This window comes from Trachinotus anak, unplaced genomic scaffold (assembly GCF_046630095.1).
Source record: "Trachinotus anak isolate AG129_WGS33_773 ecotype Australia unplaced genomic scaffold, CSIRO_AGI_Tana_v1 ptg000003l, whole genome shotgun sequence".
NCBI classification, from domain to species: Eukaryota; Metazoa; Chordata; class Actinopteri; order Carangiformes; family Carangidae; genus Trachinotus; species Trachinotus anak.
The window spans coordinates 8,882,378-8,903,127 of record NW_027273854.1 but is presented as its reverse complement, the minus strand read 5'-3'; the positions used below and the strand labels follow the sequence as shown (position 1 = coordinate 8,903,127).

The following is a 20,750-nucleotide window of genomic DNA, read 5'->3' as shown; positions in this document are numbered from 1 at the left end:
GCACTTGAGAATTTTTTAAAATTTATTTAAGATTTACACAAGAAAATTCTGAGGGGCTCATATTGTATGAACTTGGTTGAAATGCCATCAGCTGGACCGTGTATCTCATTCAGCAGAGTCACTTCCCTGAAAATAAAACAGATAATGAGTACTTCTTGGCGGTGTTTGCAGGAATGCACGATAGTAGAAGAACAGTAACATTTACTATGTACTGATGGTAAAAGCATTTTATGGAATGACAAAAGTAAAGTTAAAGCTTAGATATTTTTACCCAAGGATCTGTTATCAGCAATATAGCTTGTGGAATAGCACAGTGCAACTGCTCATTCATTTCAGAGGTCATAACTAGTACTCATATGGTTAATACATAACACTGTCAGAGAGAATGAAAAAATACCTTTCCAACATCACGGCTCTTGGCTCTCAGCTTGTTGACCTGGGACTCAGCGATGTCAGCACGTTCCTGAGCTTCCTCCAGCTCATGCTGGACCTTCCTCAGTCTGGACATGTGAGTGTTGGCCTGTTCCTCCTGTGAGGCATTTAGAGTTATATTAATTTATTTGTTAATGGTGATATCATTTTTAAATTTGTAAATGATTGGCTATATGAAAATAATTGACGCACAGCCTCCTCAGCCTGTCTCTTGTAAGCCTTGACTTTGAGCTGCAGCTTGTCCACCAGATCCTGGAGTCTGGTCACATTCTTCTTGTCCTCCTCAGTCTGTACAGATAAAGAATTCTCACTTATGGAATACTGAAGCACAATCAAGCAGTTATTATGGTAGTTTTTTAGTGAGTTTACCTGGTAGGTCAGCTCCTTCACTCTCCTCTCATATTTGCGGACTCCTTTAACAGCATCAGCTCCACGTCTTTGTTCGGCTTCAATTTCAGCTTCCAGCTCACGGACCTGTGATATATATAAAGAAAAGTTTTGTATAACTATTCAGCTCCAGAGAAAGAAAGGCAGACTTTGATAGATTTAAAGTGTATTTTTTTCTTAAACTGATCTGTGAGCATTTATGCAGTTCATACCCTGGACTCCAGTTTCTGGAGCTGCTTCTTGCCACCCTTCATGGCGAGGTTCTCAGCCTCGTCCAGACGATGCTGCAGGTCTTTGACTGTGACCTCCAGGTTCTTCTTCATCCTCTCCAGGTGAGCACTAGTGTCCTGCTCCTTCTTCAGCTCCTCAGCCATCATGGCAGCCTGAAATAATAAAATGTCTTCCAATTAATTCATAATCAATAGTAAAGTAAAGTAAAAAATCTTAACATCATCCGTGCATGTAGTCGACCAAGAAATATGAAAGCTGGAGATGTAAACTCACATCAGTGATGGCCTTTTTGGCCTTCTCCTCAGCATTTCTTGCTTCTTGAACAGAATCATCCACTTCACCCTGAACTTGCACAAGGTCAGCTTCCAGCTTCTTCTTGGTGTTTATAAGACTGGTGTTCTGAATGTTTCAGAAAAGTCATGTTTAATATAATTTATATAATGTATTTTCAAGAACACTACTTTCCTTTGATGAATGGAGACAAACCTGAGAGTGAAGCAGTCCAACACGCTCACTAGCATCAACCAACTCCTGCTCAGCCACTTTGCGTCCTCTCTCTGTCTGCTCCAGAGCAGCTCTCAGCTCCTCAATCTCAGCTATCATCAGGCCATTTCTGCGCTCCACCATGGCCACCTGCTCCTTCATGTCTTCCTGTCCTCTGACAGCATCATCAAGGTGCAGCTGGGCATCCTGAAAACATAAAAATAAAGTGTTAATCTTAACTTTCATCACTTTCAAACAGTTTTATTAATTCAGCAATACCACAAAACTCACCTTGAGCTGTCCCTGGACATTCCTCAGTTGTTTCTGGGCCTCAGCCGCCTGCCTGTTAGCATGGCTGAGCTGAATCTCCATCTCATTCAGGTCTCCCTCCATCTTCTTCTTGATTCTTAGGGCATCATTTCTGCTCCTGACCTCTGAATCAAGAGTGCTCTGCATGGAATCAATCACCCTCTGGCTGTTCCTCTTGATCTGCTCCATCTCTTCATCCTTCTCTGCCAGCTTCCTGTCAACCTCACCCTTGACCTGGTTGAGCTCAAGTTGAATACGGAGAATCTTGGACTCCTCATGCTCCAGTGTGCCCTGCAAGAAAAGTCAGTATAACTAAATATGAGGTACCATTACTCTGTCATTATAATGAAACAAATATGAAATCAGTAAAAAATTATTTAAAAGACTAATGCCATAGAGTGCTATTAGAGCAATGGTAAATTAATTATTGCAAGAACAAGCAAATGAAATATAAGAGGGAATACCTCTGCTTCCTCCAGTGCAGTTTGAATTTCAGCCTTTTCACTTTCTACAGTCTTCTTGGCTTTCTCCAGCTCATGGATGCTCTTTCCAGTCTCGCCAATCTGTTCAGTCAGGTCTGAGATCTCCTCTATAGAGAAAACATAAAAAAAATGACTATTGTTAAAAACTTAAAATCCGATAATAAATTATTATTAGCATTTAATGTTGATAGCAATTGACATACGCTGCAGGTTCTTGTTCTCTCTCTTCATGGTCTCCAGCTGATCCAGAGCCTCCTCATAAGAGTTCTTCATCTTGAAGATTTCAGTGCTGAGAGAGCGAGCCTCCTTCTGGGCTCCTTCCAGCTCTGCCTGGCTCTCCTCATACTTCTGTTTCCATTCTGCCAGGACCTAGATTTGTACAGGTTAATTAAATGATTGGTTACTAATACTAGTATGTGTTTATTCTGCTAAAATTGGTTTTGATTTCCAGTTTAACTACTTGCCTTATCAAAGTTCCTCTGCTTCTTGTCAAGGTTGGCAGCCAGAGCATTAGCTCTCTCCACATCAATCATGAGGTCCTCCACCTCACCCTGCAGCCTCTGCTTGGTCTTCTCCAAAGAGGCACACTTAGAGTTCACAGCCTCAATGGATTCCTCAGCATCCTGCAGACGCTGGGCAAGCTTCTTCCTGTCATGAAGAAGAATTTGCTGGGTTTAGTTTAACAGATCACCAAAACTGATATAGCTATCAAAATTAGAAAGGTTTCATGTACTTGGCCTCCTCCAGCTCCTCAGTGCGCTGGATAGCATCAGTCTCATATTTGGTTCTCCACTGAGCCACCTCACTGTTGGCCTTGGACATTCCTCGCTGCAGCTCAGCCTTGGCCTCCTGCTCCTCCTCAAACTGCTCTCTGAGCAGATCACAGTCATGGCGGGCTGACTGGACAGCGTGGGCCAGGGCATTCTTGGCCTATTAATTCATCATAAAAAGCATGTGCTCATTAATTTTGTTAACATACTGTAGTACATACCCAAAACACAACATAAAAAAACAAATTAATGTTTTTTTAATCAACATCTAACATTGCTAATTCAGTTTACGTAAGTGGCGTTACTTGGCGTTACAAACTAGGCTTTGTTAAAATCTAACCCGTCATGCCTGATATGTCATTGGACATATCATACTTGATAAATAGACAGACACCCTTAGCACATATTGCAATACAAAAGGGATAATACAAATATAAGATCTTGTACCTTCACTTCTTCCTCAATGTGTCTCTTAAGCTCTTCAATCTGCTGAGTGTAAGCCTGTTTGCCTCTGGTGAGCTGGGAAATAAGAGCTTCCTTCTCCTCAAGCTGGCGAGCAAATTCACCTGAATGACCAAGTGTAATAGGATTTGAGTATTTTTTTCATACCTAAAATATAGTTAAAAGTGCTTTCCATTGTACCACAATGTTGTCGTTTTTTTTCAAATAAAACTACATACAATACATAACAACAGGTAGCAAAACATTATAACCTGTAACATGGGACTTAAATAACTATGCTTTTCATGACCTATATCAGTTAAACATTGATCACTGGAATAATTACTATATATATACAAATCAAAGTACACTAATTGAAACAGACAAACCACTGGAACATTGCAATAATTTATATCAGAACATTAAAAAAGACAGTAATTAATGTAGTATGACACATTTTGCATTTTTGGATACAAACCGTTCTCTGTCTGCAGTCTTGCCCTCTGTGCACTCAGGTCATTGAGCTGGCGAACATTTTCGTCATTTTTGGATTTAATTTCACTTAATTGATCTTCAAGGGTTCGGCACATTTTCTCCAGATTACCCTGTAATTAACACGTAATTGATGAGATCATTGCATATTATAAAATTTGAAATCTTATGTGATTGTAGTTTTCTTTCCTTCATTTACTTAAACTGTTAAAAAATACAGCATGCCTTTGCTTTGGCAACAGCCTCCATGTTGCTGGAGAGGTCATCAATCTCCATCTTGTACTCGCTCTTCTCCTTCTCCAGCTTCTGCTTGACACGCTGGAGGTTGTCGATCTGCTCTCCCAGCTCTGCAACACTGTCGGCCTGCTTCTTGCGAAGAGCTGCTGCAGTAGCTTCATGCTGCAGTGTTGACTCTTCAAGGTCACGACGCAGCTTCTGGAACTCAGCCTCACGCTTCTTGTTCATCTCAATCTGAGCTGCTGTTGCTCCACCAGCTTCCTCAAGCCTCTCGCTGATTTCCTCAAGCTCCCTGGAGAGGTCAGCCCTCTGCTTCTCAACCTTAGCCCGAGCAGCCCTCTCAGCCTCAATCTCCTCCTCCAGCTCCTCAATGCGAGCCTAGATTTGATAGTAGTAACACCAGGAAGGCTTATTGACTAGAACATATTTTTTTGATCCACTGAGTTTACTATTTATGTAAAATAAGGTTACCTGGAGTTCCTTGATCTTCTTCTGGAGCTGAGCACCAAGGGACTGTTCATCCTCAATCTTGCTGAGGAGCTGGCTTATCTCAAAGTCTTTCCTTGATGGGGATACCAAGAAAGCTTTCACTGTCATGGTTCACACTGTTCTTGTAGTATAATGTGTGAGGTGCTGAAAAGAGAATTGATAACCCAAAACAAACTAAAACCTACTTCTTGATTTTCTCATCAGATTGCTGCTTGTCATTCTCCAGATCCATTATGGATTCCTGGGCCAGTTTCAGATCTCCCTCCAGCTTCCTCTTGGCTCTCTCAAGGTCCATGCGGAGCTTCTTCTCTTGTTCCAGGGATCCCTCAAGCTATAGAATAATAACTTTTAATTAATTAATCATTTGAGGCATTTTGGCTAAATAAAATGAATACCAAGAATCATTCATGTCATTACTTGACAAAACCACAAAGCAAAAGAATAGTTTACTTACATCATCCACTTGCTGTTCCAGCTTTGTCTTGGCCTTGGTCAGAGTGTTGACTTTGTCTTCCTCTGCCTGGAGATCATCCAGTGTTTGCTGGTGGGCCTCTTGGAGCGCTTTCTTCTCCTTGGTTAACTTGGCAATGGCCTCATCTTGAGATGCCATCTCCTCTGTGAGGTTTTTCACCTGAAAATATTGTGAAAAGTTTAATATTTTCATCCAAACTTTTAATAAATTAAAATGCACAAAAAGGCACACGATCACATAAAATTTTTTTGTATGTAAAGGATAGTCAAAATAAAGTGAACCTTATTTTCTGTGGCATGTTTCTCCTTCTCCACTTTAGCCAAGGTGAGCTCCAAGTCATCGATGTCCTTCTTCAGCTCAGAGCATTCATCCTCCAGCTTCCTCTTCTTGGCAGTCAGCTCAGCATTGATTTCCTCTTCATCCTCCAGTCTCTCAGTTGTCTCTTTGAGTTTGGCCTCAAGCTGGATCTTGCTCTTAATGAGCCCTTCACACCTTTCCTCAGCATCAGAGAGATTCTCGCCTTCCTATAGTTTGAGCATATATGTGTTATTATTTTGACTGAAACATTTAAAAGAGTCTCTGAATTGATTTTGCTGCATTCTTGGTGAGGCATGTAGAAAAGCAAAACAGGAAAACATTAGAGAAATATCTGAGTGCTGTATAGTGTATGTATTTTTCTTAGTTTATAAGACATCCTGTCTATTTCTGTGATTTACTCACAGCTGCTACTTGCAGTTGCAGATCATTCTTCTCCTGCAGCAGGGAAACCATCTTCTCCTCCAGTTCCTTCTTCTTGGCCAGAGCAGTAGCCAGGTCTGATTGCATCTTCCCATAGTTCTCCTTCATTTGAGCCAACTCCTTCTCAGTCTCTGCACTCTTCAGAAGAGGCTTGATCTTGAAGTACAGATGCATCCATGGCCAGTTTTTCACATTCATGAATGAACGTATGTTGTACTGGATGGTGAAGATTGCATCTCTACAAAAATTTCATTTATTAGTGTATAACTATTGTTTTGTTTCACATCACAGACTGGAATATGAAGGGCAATTCAGTGTAGTGTATGACAATCCCACCTCCTCTCCATCATCTTAACAAACTCCTTCCTCATGAGGTATCCTCTGCAGAGAGCCTGAGTCATGGTCACCAGCTCAGCCAGTTTCTCATCTCTCATCTCCTCCAGGGTACCCAGCAGACCAGCTTTGAAGAACACCTATGTTGTCAAATCCAGAAATTCAATTGTCAATACACATAGATATTACAGGAAGTATAAATTTAATAGCTTTTGATATTGTCCATAGGCTTTTACCTTTGTGTGTCCAAACTTGTATTGAGTGTGGTCCACATCAATGGAGCCCAGCAGCTTCTCTGAAGCTTTCTTGTTGTCAATGAACTGTCCCTCAGGGATGACACTGGCATTCAATACTTTATATCTACAAAATAAAATCGTTATGTTATTTATATTTACATTACTTTTTGGCCTGGTGTTTCTACATCATAATAACTTATACTAAACTTATACAAATTGCTTATACTGAGAAGTCACCTCTGCTTAAAGTCACCATAGAGGATTCTGCTGGGGAAGCCCTTCCTGCAGATTCTGATGCCTTCCAGCACACCATTACACCTCAGTTGGTGGATAACCAAGAAGTTCTCCATAAGACCTGAGAGTTTCAAATTCATAAAGTTTAAAAATATTTCTTTGTAACACTCTAGCATAAAATGCAAAAAGGAGGAATTTTGGCTTCTTACCTGGGGTCTTTGTTTCATTGGGAATCAGGCAGCGCACAAAGTGAGGATGAGTGCTCCTCAAGTTTGTCATCAGCTTACCCAAGTTCTCCTGGAAGGTGCAATATTATCATATCAGCAAAAGTTGACCGCAAAAAGTCAACCATTCACTTAAATTGCATCTTGATCTTTTATGGATGAACATACTCTGAAAAGAGCAGACACAGTCTGGAAGGAACCTCCCTTCTTCTTACCACCCTTCTTGCCACCACCACCAGAGGCATCTGTTTTTAAAACAAAATGCCAATGCCAAATATTTAAGTCTTTATTTATTGTATGGGTTTCTTTCCTAAAGGAAACCAGATACCTAAATTAAATTAGTACTTGAATTAGCACATTGCCACATTGTAGTTACTGTATTATATTCATACCCTCAGCTGAAGAGTGAGATGCATACAGGAAGGCCAGCAGTTTGTTTGAAGACTTCTGGTACAGCTGAACAACTGAGTCATTCAGGGGGTCCTTGTTCTTGTCCAGCCAGCCAGTGATATTGTAGTCCACTGTACCAGCATAGTGAACCAGGGAGAAGTGAGCCTCAGCCTTGCCCTTCGCCGGTTTTGGTTTCTCAAAGGCCTTGGTCTTGCCAAGATGCTGATCATGCAGCTTGTTCTTGAAAGAGGTGTCTGTAGCCTTGGGGAACATGCACTCCTCTTCAAGAATGGAGAAGATGCCCATTGGCTGAAAAATCAATCAATCAATCAATCAATCAATCAAAAATAATTAACAGTTTAGCATGCACTCAGATTTTAGTCCTACCTAACATCTGTCTTACCTTCTCAATAAGCTCAATGCAGGCAGCCAAGTCCATACCGAAGTCAATGAACTCCCATTCAATGCCTTCTTTCTTGTACTCCTCTTGCTCCAGGACAAACATGTGGTGGTTGAAAAACTGTTGCAGTTTCTCGTTGGTGAAGTTGATGCAAAGTTGCTCCAAGCTGTTGAACTGTAATTTTGGAAATATAATCAGTCCCATGGAAAAACATTGTTAACATCTGATGCAAGTCAACTGTTCTTCAAATTACTCACATCAAAGATCTCAAATCCAGCAATATCCAACACCCCGATGAAGAATGATCTCGCCTGCTTTGTGTCCAGCATCTCATTGATACGGATGACCATCCACAAGAACATTTTCTCATAGACAGACTTGCAAAGAGCCATCACAGAATTGTTGACCTAGAAAAGGGAGTAAAAACATTTTTCTTTTTTTTTCTTGTTGCACATTGCTTCAATTTTCAACATTTTAGTTTTTGTGCGTCATTTTACCTGTGGAACGGTCTGACCTTTGGTCACAAACTCATTTCCGACCTTGACTCTTGGGTAGCAAAGAGCTTTCAGCATATCAGCTGAGTTTAGGCCCATGAGGTAGGCAATTTTGTCAGCCTCTGATTAAAAGAAAAAAATGTTTCCATAGTTAGTTACAGATTTTGACTACTATTTTGACTACTATTTCTCTTCAAGTTATTCTGTTTGGAATATATTCTTGATGCTTTATATCACCAGACCTTCTTTGTTGCTGCTAAACTCAACTAATATAACACCCTGCTGCAGCAGTGTGATTAAGCTGTGATTACTTCTCGCCAAATAAGTTGTGCAAAAAAAATGAGCAGAGGTTTTAAGTTTACCTGCTGTAATGTGATTGGTAATAATATGATGATGTAATATCACACTATAAATACAATTACCCTCAGTGCCATCAGGTTCAGCCTGCTCCTCACGCTGCTTCTGCTTGAATTTCATGTTACCATGATGCATCACAGCACCAGTCAGCTTGTAGATGCCCATTTTCTCCTCAGCAGTGAAGCCCAAGATGTCAATTGCAGTCTGCAATTCATGCACAGCAAATCATTTTAGAAAATCAGTTATTCTGACATTCATCTGTTATTATTCCAACCACTATCAACTTACATCTGTTGCAATGAACTCATCCACATCATTGATGCTTTTTACAGTGATTTCACCCTGACTAATCATCGGGTAGTCATAGGGGTTGGTGGTGATAAGAAGAGCCTCTGGTAGAAAGTAGAAGAAATGCATAAGTTGGAATTACTCTTGCTTTATTTTTTTAGTATTTGTTGTGTTGTAACATACCCAGGAGCTCAGGCTTGTGGCCTGTCATCAGCTGATAGAAGATATGGTAGCTCCTCTCAGCAGACAACTGGAAGGTGACACGAGACTTCTCCAGCAGATCTGTGAGTAATTGTTGGATTGTAAAATTTGATAATGAATGTACATCAAATAATGATACTACATTTGTACACTACTGCCAAAAAGGAAGGAAAGAAACTCGTACTTACATGTTTCAATATCAGCTGAGGACAGCTTTCCACTAGAGCCAAAGTGAATTCTGATGAATTTACCCTAAACATATACCAGAAAATGTCAGTTTGACTCACAATATGTATAAGAAATTATGCGAAGGTACATAAAATGATTACTTACAAAACGAGAGGAGTTGTCATTCCTCACAGTCTTAGCATTACCGTAGGCCTCCAGGAGAGGGTTTGCTGCAATGATTTGATCTTCCAACGAACCCTACACATAGTCATTATGAGGCTGTATAAAATAATTCATCAAGCAGCAATCAACTGTTGCAAAGATTTTTGGCAGACAACCTATTTTACCTGTATCTTGCTAGACTCTTTCTTAGCTCCACCTCCAGCCACTGCAATTGTTGCAAAGTACTGGATGACACGCTTGGTATTGACAGTCTTTCCTGCACCGGATTCTCCACTGGGGAATAAAAAGATGATCCTTACTTAGCAATATATTCATGAAATTCCTAAAAAATCTCTTGACGAATTGTGTTATACTCACGTGATAAGGACAGACTGGTTCTCACGATCTGGAATACAAGCATACACACTCAAGTTGAACCTATAGTTAAAATTCTTCTCTGTCTCATTCACTTTAATTCTGCGGTAACTTTGATCTTACCAGTGAGCATGAACTGATAGGCATTATCAGAAATGGAGAAGATGTGGGGTGGAGCCTCAATCCTCTTCTTGCCTCTGTATGCCCCAACAACCTGAGAGTCGTACACAGGAAGCCACTTGTAGGGGTTCACGACGACGCAGAACAGGCCGGAGTAGGTCTATTTGTACCAAAGAAAGAAACATTATCACATCAGATGCACAGGCTTTACAGATACAAGCACACTACATTATAAGATTGAAGGCTCACGTAGATCATCCATGATGCAAAACGCTCTTTGAGGTTATACAGCACAGCAGGCTCATTGAGATGGGTCATCATGGCCATGTCCTCAATTTTATCAAACTTGGGAGGGTTCATGGGATGGATGTCATCCTCTTTTACTGTGACTGTCTGAATAGAAAGTACAAAAAAAAATCTATATTTACTGAGATAGTACATCATATATAATTGTTTCATGAAATGAATCTCAAAAGCAAATATTATCCAGATGTGTTATGTTATCTATTTGTCTGTCCTTCTAGGGTAATTGTTTTGTTTTAGACATTATCACACTTACCTTTCCTGTAATTGTCTCAACTGTGGCTTTGCCACCCTCTTTCTTCACAAGTTTACCCTTGAGGTACATCTCATCAGCATCAACCACAAAGTAGGCAGTTTTGGCATCAAATGGAGTGTTCTGCGCCTCAATTCTCTCCTTCTCAGGCTTCCGGAGGTAAATGGCCGCAGGGCCATACTGCTCCATTTCTGCGTCTGTGCTCATGATGGCACCTTAAGCGACTGAAAATAAGCAGAGGTCATACATAATGTATCACTCTTGTATTTATTTCTATAAATGTTAACATGCTCTTAGTACACTTTTCATATGAGGTATGTTTTCAATTATGTTATGGATATCATCAAAAGTGAAATGTAATTTACCTCCCTTGGTCCCAACAGAAGATTGAATATTGTCAGGTCTGTTGTTTTCACCCTGTTGTTAAATTGTCAAGCATGAATTAATCAGTAGAGATTTATGTTGATTTCAAAATAGGTATATCAAATACATATATAATTTTTAAAAACCACAAGTTAGCATGACATTTGTGTATAGAGTGCCCTGTGGAACATGAATAAATGACTGCAATTATTATAATTAAATTATAATAATATAAAATATAAACATTCTTGTAAGTATGTATATCAATGATAAATTTGTTTTTCACAATATTAACCAGTTGACATTGATCTACTCACCTGAGTTGGAAGCCTACCATCAACAGAGTCCTAAGCAGTCTCTTTTATAGAGGAGGACTGTCTTCTTGGTAGGTGTGCCTTTCTCAATTTGGTCATGTATTCTTGTCATGTTGCCGCTAATCCTGTGACATTGACATTTGCAGTGATTATATTGCCTTGTATGCGTATTTGTAGCTGTAGGTATTTGTTCCCTATACCCAAACTGAGAGGTTTGAGAAGTAAAGTTAGTAAAGAGTTTGTAAAATACTTTCAAAAAATGAATCATTTAATTACATAAACAGTTAAGTTTAAAAACTTAATTTTATATGCATTTATTGTTGTATATGATATATATTTAGTATATAATCTAATATATGTTTATATTGATACATACATACATATACATATAAAAGATTTTTTAATATATTGCACCTAAACGATTGCATTATACATCTATTCACACAAATGCATGCAGTACATATACATTTATTATCATTAGAGCAGGATAAATGTTGTTGGTATTGTTAAATTTGATCTCCTATGGAATATGTTATTATATTAATAAAGATTGATGTTTCAGACTGAAAAGAAAAACTAGTTTCAAAAATGATGATGCTTACATTAAGAATGATTTTTTTAAATCCTAAAGATGTTGACTATTATAACAATAATAATAATAACAATAACAATTATTATTATGATTATATGTGTATTGTTTAATTTTTTTAAAATGTATTTTTATTTATTTTTCCACCAGGTCTGAAGAAGCACCCAAATGTCACTGGTGTACAGTTGCAGGACATTCACACGTGTCAGATTTGGTAGTCCAATAAAACAGGGTCAAGTATTCCATAAAATAGTTTCACAGCCATTCCATTCATGGCCACAGATATAAAAAGATTTTCATCTCTTAAGATCATATTTGTCTCATATTTTTCTCTTTTCTAAAATGTTTAATTGATTTTCTTTTATTGTTTATTCGTATAATTTTATCATTTTATCATCAGCTCATACATCATACATCCCCATCACTTATGGGGATATATGAGCACTGGTTTTAAGGGTTTATGCGCTTGAAAATATTTTTCAATGAAGTTTTTCATAACAGACAGATCAGTCACCAACTTGTTTCAATAATGAAATGATCTTCAGTGTTGGTAATAATGCTCTTGTTGAAGTATGTCATACCAGGCACAGCCTGTGGTTTTGGAGAAGCATGTAAATGTCACTGGTATATAGTTGCAGGACAACCACACATCTCAGATGTCTGAAATAAAATTGAGGCTGAGCGCCATTCCATAAAAGCTGAGGAAGGATTACATATCGCCTTGGTATGGAGTGGATGAACAGTTGCCATCTAGGCTGGGATAAGACCCAAAATAAGTCCTGCGCAGATAAACAAGATGTTAGAGATGCCAGAACTGTAATAGTACCATGAATGAAAAGTGTATGCAGGATTAGTGTATATTAAATTTTGAATGTATAATAAATGCAGGAAAATAAATTTGTACTTTTGACTTTTTGCCTAATGACTGGTGTATTTTTAAATCTGGATTGTTGAGTGAAGTTGTCTTATTGCCTTTTATATTTAGCCAAGCTTCTTTCTTCAAAAAAGGAGATGACCTTGAGGAATGTCACCCGCATGACCTCAAGAGGTAAGTGGGCTATTGTGCAAACATGTGTTACACACACGCTATTCAAGTAAGGTGAGAGGTCTTTGGTTTTTTCAGCCAACCTGAATAGCATGAGGCCAATGTGCTATTCAGGTAAGGTCAAAGGTCTTCTGTTGTTTCTTTAGTCAACTTGTTTGAAGGAAGCCTTGGTGGGCTTAGATTTGAATTAGGTGCTATTTTTGCACAACAAAAGATGAGGATATTGATGTTTAGTTATGGTTTAGTGGTATTTCTCAGTCTGCATGTATCATAGAAATACTAATCTATTCTCCAATTACATTCATTTAGGAGTAAATTTTAATTTTATAAAGTTGAAAGTTTGTTACAAGTGATATGTATGTCTAAGTGTTGTGTCACCTTAAATGCAGAGCATTTTGTACACACAGGGCCCATTAATAGACAAAATGCACCAACTGATTTTAAATGTCATAAACTTGCTGAGTGGCCAGTGATATCCCAAACTAAGTCTGCCATGACAGACCTAAAAGAAAAATTTATTATCTTTATGTTGTGCTTCAGGATGACAGTTATAATGTTCTTCAGTATGAGGGACAGAATTATATCATTGCAAATGAAAAGAAATTAACTATTCAAAATTAATTCAGCTATGCCAGTGTGACGGCCATCAATGCTACAGAAAAGCTTTGATCTGCTTGTAACTGCAGCATCATGGTGCCCCTATAAATTTTGCTATGGCTCGATAGTGATCTTCACTTTATGGTTTACTTACTATTTACTTTCTGGTGATATGCAAGGCTTGCATGTTTTGTGTTGCAAATTACATGGTATACACCACTCAGCATTTTCTTTTGCCATCTAAGAATCAGAATTTGAAGTGTACATAATCACATTTACATTTTTGTGTAATTATTAAAAGTTTAAATCATTTTTTAAAATCAATTCTATGTTTAATTTCTGCAAGTGTAAACTGTAAATCAGTCAGTTGCTTAATTGAGTTATAATGTGAGTGAATAGACCAAGAATTTTTTAGAAGGATTAAAACTTACAAGTGGGAACAGACAGTCCTGACTAACCTTCTCCTTTGTATGTCCTTGAGTCTGTAGATGCTTATAGATGAGCCGTTGCACTAAGCCCATGAACTGAAATAAAACATGCCAAATGCGTCTGTCAAGGAGGGGCCTGGTGGGGTTTAAAAGAGTGTCAGACAGAGTCTGTCTGAGAGAACCAAAGGTGGTGTTGGTTAAGCTCTCTCTGTTTTCCTTTGTTTAATTTAGTTTCCCTTGTTTTATTTGTTCTATCAGAATAAAAGGCACAGACAGAAAAGAGGGAGGGACTTTTTACGGTTGAGATTTCAGGAGTTGTATTGTTTACAACCTTACTCAACAGTCAAACATGAACTGCAGTAATTTGTGAAGCAATAAGGAAATACAAGGAGGAAAAAAAAAAGAAAGTTGGAGGAGGTGAGCCAAACAGTAAAGCTTATGGTATGTACTTCAGCAAAATATATTGCACAAGACCATCAATAACTCAGCGCAAATGATCGTGCTGTAACCAAAGCTTATCTTACATTAAAATAATCCTGATTGCAGTGTTTTGATTTATTGTCTTTTCATATCTTATCTTTTAAGAGGGAACTTTTAACTTTTATATTCTTGTGAACCAAACAGTTGTGTTCACCTCCTTGTAGATACATAAATCAGGACAATAGGACAATATTTGGCATAAACTGAAGCAACTCTAACCAAAACTCATTAACAACTGTGTCATAAGTGAGACATAAGACAATATTTAACTGTAGTTATTTTCTTCACAGTTTAAGTATATCATTGTAGGATGCCAAATCAATCAGTCATTCCTTGAGGACATACTGACAGCTGTGTTGAAAGGGAACACCATTGCTTCAGCCTGTCATATGATATTATCTTTGTCATTTAAAACAAAGGAAATAGTCTTTACATCAATGGCCTTGGTGGTCACTCCCCTGCAGTTGTCTACAAGCACAACAATGCCCAAGTCAACTCCTAAAATATCTTGGCACACAAATGCACAACCAGTTAGTGTGCAGTGTCCACATAAATAGCATCTGCCCTGGGGTCCAACAACACCTGTGCTTCTGTGAGAGTTGGTGCCACAAAGGCAAGACCATGTTTGAATGCTGTTAATTAATACTTCCTGGCTTTAACATCATCTAACCTATTACATACAGTATGTAGTTACATCCATGACCTTCAGATTGTGGTTTCCTGTTACCTGAATCACCTTAGCTGTGCCAAACAAATAAATGATAAGCTCCATACGTGATACTCTTCAAAAGACTGCATCATGCAAAGGGAGATTAATAAATCCAATGTGGTGTATTCACATCCTGCTGTGCAATAAAAGCACACATTTAAATAACTTTTTTTGTTGAATGAACAATCCTTGTAAAACATTTTTAGCATAAATTTTTCACAGAAATGTTTTATTATGGTAAGAACCTTTAAACCTGGTCCCACAGTTATTCCACTTATTATTAATGGTGTTGCCTTAATGCACTGAATTTTATTTGGAAAAAAACAAACAAAAAAACAGTAGCATCAAAAACATCTTTATTTAATTCATACATATCACGACAGGTCGTTCATATTTCATGAACTCCGTTATAAGTTGTCCAGATGTTGTCTCTTACTCAGCATTATCAGACTGAAATACAAGAAGAGAGAGAAAATTATTCACATTGTTGGTCAATGACAGTTTTCAAATCACACTGCAACACTTGAGTTACTGCTGCTGGCTGATGTGACCTTTATTGTGAGTCTGGGTTCATTTCAAATGAGCCAGTCAGCACTGTGTTTATGAATGGGCTTTGTTGGCAATCAGTACTGCTCATAAATTAAGAGTGCTATTAGGATTCCCATTAATTTATAGTGACTGTCACCTCTCTGAACATTCAGGGAACTGGGGATACTAGCCAGTACATAGCCACAGGAGAGTAGCCTACTTGAATTCCTGCAATGGTTTTGAGCTTATACTAAGCCAATTGTCATTCCCTAACAGTGAGTGCCTAACTGTTTCAAGTGTCACTGACTCACTGTTAAGTCCTAATATAATCTCCGATGGCAGTTAGTCAGTGGTATCGGTTTTACAGCCTCTTAAGAGATTTGTGTTAGCTTAATTTACTACAACTACTACTACTACTAATAATTATTATTCTATAATGATGATAAACTTGATACCTCTTAAGCAGATGCTATACAGTTATAAGCATAATAAATCGGCATACTTTTTTTAAATATCAGTACACCTGAATGTGGACACAATCTGGATACTTTGCACAGCACTCCACTTTTATATATTTATTTATATTTAGCTATTACAATTATTTCTAAAGAGACCTGATATTACCCAGCAGGCATACAGATGGCCACCTATGTCCTTGGACGTTGATATTTGGATTTTGATGTCAACCCGATTTTCATTTCCTACTAATGTTAAATAGCCATCTGCCGAACATAAGAGTCGTTATATTCCAACATTTCTTTGTTGTTGTTGTTGTTGTTTTTTTCTTCTTGAGATTACATTGACGTCCGGTACTTTTAGTGGGCATTATCAGTCGACATTCAGATAAAACCTTCCTTATCCCAGAAACGGTGTGTAAATGAATTCGGTGAATGTAAGCTTGCGCTTGAATATTTAGACGGAAGATATTGGTCGTTGTGGGACATGTCTGGTGATAAAAAAGGTTGAACTGAAGGCCTGTAAAATGAGGGGTAAGCTAAGAAATTGTTATTCAACACCAGAACTCTCATAGAAAAGAAGAAGAAAAAAAAAACATGACAGAATTATCAGAGATAGTTACACCTGAACTAATATCAGCTAATTAGCTCTCACGTTTAGATTATAGTTAACCAGCAAGCCTGCTGTTCTTTCAGTGGCATCAGTTTCAGGGAGAAAAGCTGTTCTTTCATGTGACAAATTCATTAAAACTTCACAGTTACAGTGTTTAAACTTTATTTTTTTTTAGTTTAAACTTTTTGTGCATGAAAATCTAATTGGTGACACTTAACTTGCAAGCTGCCTTCAAAAATACCAGTCTAGCAAATTGCGAAGATTTTCAAATGCCAATAGTAAATCATGTGTCAATATATCTTTTACAAATCAGTTTCTCTATTTTGTGAAAAATTCTAACAAATGTTTATCCAACAGAATTAAAAAATACATTTCCAACGTCATGGCTCTTGGCTCTCAGCTTGTTGACCTGAGACTCAGCGATGTCAGTGCGCTCCTGAGCTTCCTCCTCAGTCTGGACATGTGAGTGTTGGCCTGCTCCTCCTGTGAAGGGTTTGGAGTTATAAAGACTTGATTAGATGGCAGTTAATGGTGACATTATGATTACAGCTGGTCTGTCAGTAATAGTTGACGCACAGCCTCCTCAGCCTGTCTCTTGTAAGCCTTGACTTTGAGCTGCAGCTTGTCCACCAGATCCTGGAGTCTGTTCACATTCTTCTTGTCCCCCTCAGTCTGTACAGATGAAGTATTGTTATTGAAAGACAGTAAAGAATTAAAGAGAAATTAAGGTGAACTTTAGTTGGATAATAAATTACCTGATAGGTCAGCTCCTTCACTCTTCTCATATTTGCGGACTCCTTTCACAGCATCAGCTCCACGTCTCTGCTCAGCCTTAACTTCAGCCTCCAGCACAAGCACCTTTGAAATACAACATAGGGCAAAGAACAATACTCTCAATAATATCAACTGTAGCACCATACATACATGTATAGTTTATACCCTGGATTCCAGTTTCTGGAGCTGCTTCTGGCCACCCTTCATGGCGAGGTTCTCAGCCTCGTCCAGACGATGCTGCAGGTCCTTGACTGTGACCTCCAGGTTCTTCTTCATCCTCTCCAGGTGAGCACTAGTGTCCTTCTCCTTCTTCAGCTCCTCAGCCATCATGGCAGCCTGAAATAATAAAATATTTCCTAATGCCAATTTAATCTGAAAGTTGATATCAAATACTAAAATTATTACACACAAATAGGTACCACAGCATATTTAAATATTAAAAACTGAATAAAAATGGAAACAAAATACAAAAGTTGGAGATGTAAACTCACATCAGTGATGGCTATTTTTTATTTATAATATTATTATTATTATTTCTTAGTACAAAGACAATTTTCATAAATGAATGGAAACAAACCTGAGAGTGAAGCAGTCCAACACGCTCACTAGCATCAACCAACTCCTGCTCAGCCACTTTGCGTCCTCTCTCTGTCTGCTCCACAGCAGCTCTCAGCTCCTCAATCTCAGCTATCATCAGGCCATTTCTGCGCTCCACCATGGCCACCTGCTCCTTCATGTCTTCCTGTCCTCTGACAGCATCATCAAGGTGCAGCTGGGCATCCTGAAAACAAGAGAAAAAGACAATGGGCTTTCTGTATTTTTTGTACTTGTTTGTACTTAGATGATCATATAGACCTTACCTTGAGCTGTCCCTGGACATTCCTCAGTTGTTTCTGGGCCTCAGCAGCCTGCCTGTTGGCATGGCTGAGCTGAATCTCCATCTCATTCAGGTCTCCCTTCTTGACTCTCAGGGCATCATTTCTACTCCTGACCCTTGGCTTTGACAAATTATAACATCCACAAGATGCTATGTTGCCTTCATCATGCAGAATTTAAATTTCATTTTGCTATGATATTACCATCGAAAGTATAATTCTCTAGGTTTTCCACTCATTAAGTGCACATTTTAGCAGAGACAACACAACTTGCATGATGTTTGTAACTTACATGTTTCAATATCAGCTGAAGCCAGCTTGCCAGAGGTACCAAATTGGATCCTGATGAATTATCCCTAGAGAGACACAGATCATCATAATCATTGCATTTTGTTAAACAGCAGTCAGAGAGAGCAATCATAAAAGAGCAATAATGTATCCTTGATGTGACACTTACAAAACAAGAGGAGTTGTCATTCCTCACAGTCTTGGCATTACCATATGCCTCCAGCAGAGGGTTGGCTGCAATGATTTGGGGCCCTGCAAAAGAAGATTGTAGTTAGAAGTGTTAAACCCCCAAAACATTGAATCCAAATCACATTCAGTTTTTTCTCATTATCTTTTACAGTGACCGTCTGGATAGGGAATGTGTTTTTAAATAATATCACATTAAATTAAAGTACGTTGGTGTTAACAGGATGACAAAAACCTAAGACTGCAAATAAAACAAATTTTCACTTACCTTTCCCCCTTCTGTCTCAGCTGTGGCTTTGCCACCCTCTGTCTTGATGAGATTAAGTTTTTTTATTAAAGTTCATCAGGATCAGTCAGTCAAGGAAGGAGGTTTTGGCATCAAATGGAGTGTTCTCAGCTTCAATCCTCTCCTTCTCAGGCTTCCGGAGGTAAATGGCCGCTGGGCCATACTGCTCCATCTCCGCATCTGTGCTCATGATGGCACTGAAAATACATTTGAAATCAGTTTAGGCATATTAAAATTATTTGTTCACTTATGACTCATTGAAGTGCTTTAAGTTGATGTTTTAGTCTTTTAGTCATTTACTTCGATGGATCCCAAATGAAAATGACTGGAATCTCTTGTAAACCCAAGTTCCTGCAAAAGAGAGTATGGTAAATAGTATACTCTTTTATTTTCAGCCTAATATAAAAAAAAAAAAAATGAATACATTTAATTCATTAGATTTAATGGTGACATGCAATTATAATCATTAACTAATAATCAACAGCAACTGTGTAATTAATAGAAATCTAGAAACCACAATAGATACTATTAAATATTTGACTGCACTTACCTGTATCAGATGCCTGGCATTTGAAACAGGTTTCTAGAGCTGCTGCTTTTATATACTCAAGTGTGCTCACACAGCACAAGTGTGTTACTCAGTTTGGTCAAGTACAGCGTGCTTGTCATCTTGTTGCTTGATAGTGATATGTTAATCACTTATACAATGATAAGCCTGATTTTTGTATCTATATAATATTTCCCCACTCCAATAATTAAAATGTAAAAATAGGTATCTGTGATTAAATCACATTTTGCATTAAATACACTGGAGAAAATACAGCACCAAATTTAAGAGATTATTTTATAGGTAGTCTATAGATCTGTAGTAAAGCAGAAAAATACTTTTTTTGTTACATAAATGCCAGTGACTCAAGCTACATTTATTTTGCAGATGCTAGACCTTTAAATGACTCATAAATATTTACTCTGACTGTTATGTTCACAGTTTGCTTAATACTAAATAGCAAGAGTCCACAGCATGGTTTGTGAAGCATAAATACAGCGATTTATTTAAAGATTAGATTTCAGTTGATACTCTCTATGATAGGCAGTTGTGTCCATTAAATTTTGATATCACAGCCAGTACTGAGTGCCAATGTTGGAGAAGCGTCAGAACGTCACTGGTGTATAGTTGCAGGATGCACGTCTCAGATATCTGATACAAATCCCACTGCTGCCCTTTCCATTAACGTTAGAGGAGTGCCATGTGCCTTTTTGAAAGGTAATATAAGGAGTGTTGCCAGGCAGATAAAACCAAAAATAACTACCATGTAAACATTTAAGGTTTTTTGTTTTTTTAAATTTATTTATTCAAATAGTTTTTGCAATGAAGAATGTAAAAAAAAAAAATGATGATTTTGGGCCAGGGGATGATATGGTGACTCATGAGCAAAGCAGTTGTTAAGGTAAAGTTTGGGATCATTGCCAGCATCCACTTTGATGACACTGTTGTTGACAGAAGTGACTTATTATTTACAATCTTACCAGCAGATCACAAGGTATTACTGTGTTCAAAAATAAAAACAGCTAAGTGCAGAAGTAGTGATTCCTGTTTGGCAGAGAGAGAGAGGGATATATTTATCCGACACATCTAGATATGTTGGCAACAGCAAAATGGTATGTTTAGTTTGGAAATGTATTGCTAATGAAAATGAAAGTTACTATAGTGTAGAATAT

The 20,750-nt window shown here is 38.1% G+C and overlaps 1 protein-coding gene and 1 pseudogene across 3 annotated transcripts; both read right to left on the bottom strand.

Annotated features, from left to right (window-relative positions):
• Nucleotides 1–8: 8 nt before the first annotated feature.
• Nucleotides 9–10,916, bottom strand: LOC139614621 (myosin heavy chain, fast skeletal muscle-like). Of its 3 annotated transcripts, XM_071472065.1 has the most exons (40): nt 10,867–10,916; nt 10,505–10,725; nt 10,195–10,338; nt 9,949–10,105; nt 9,829–9,856; nt 9,636–9,744; nt 9,454–9,546; nt 9,309–9,372; nt 9,103–9,201; nt 8,920–9,023; nt 8,697–8,835; nt 8,278–8,396; nt 8,038–8,187; nt 7,784–7,954; nt 7,383–7,689; nt 7,159–7,235; nt 6,976–7,063; nt 6,770–6,887; nt 6,533–6,656; nt 6,300–6,436; nt 5,946–6,201; nt 5,507–5,749; nt 5,208–5,384; nt 4,939–5,084; nt 4,736–4,826; nt 4,253–4,642; nt 4,014–4,140; nt 3,542–3,660; nt 3,058–3,254; nt 2,789–2,972; nt 2,528–2,693; nt 2,307–2,431; nt 1,825–2,133; nt 1,537–1,740; nt 1,324–1,449; nt 1,032–1,202; nt 802–906; nt 625–720; nt 398–529; nt 9–126 (listed from the first exon to the last, which is right to left on the bottom strand). In XM_071472065.1, the coding sequence occupies exons 2-40, from the start codon at nt 10,706–10,708 to the stop codon at nt 106–108; spliced, it is 5,817 nt and encodes a 1,938-aa protein (XP_071328166.1). In that variant the 5' UTR covers nt 10,709–10,725; nt 10,867–10,916; the 3' UTR covers nt 9–105. The 3 variants fall into 3 exon arrangements, with proteins under 3 accessions (XP_071328166.1, XP_071328158.1, XP_071328168.1); XM_071472057.1 differs by having other exon boundaries at nt 625–906; XM_071472067.1 differs by lacking the exons at nt 9,103–9,201; nt 9,309–9,372; nt 9,454–9,546; ... (4 more) ...; nt 10,505–10,725; nt 10,867–10,916 and having other exon boundaries at nt 625–906; nt 8,278–8,394; nt 8,920–8,993.
• A 6,052-nt stretch (nt 10,917–16,968) lies between these two features.
• LOC139609041 (myosin heavy chain, fast skeletal muscle-like) lies at nt 16,969–18,763 on the bottom strand (annotated as a pseudogene).
• Nucleotides 18,764–20,750: the final 1,987 nt, after the last annotated feature.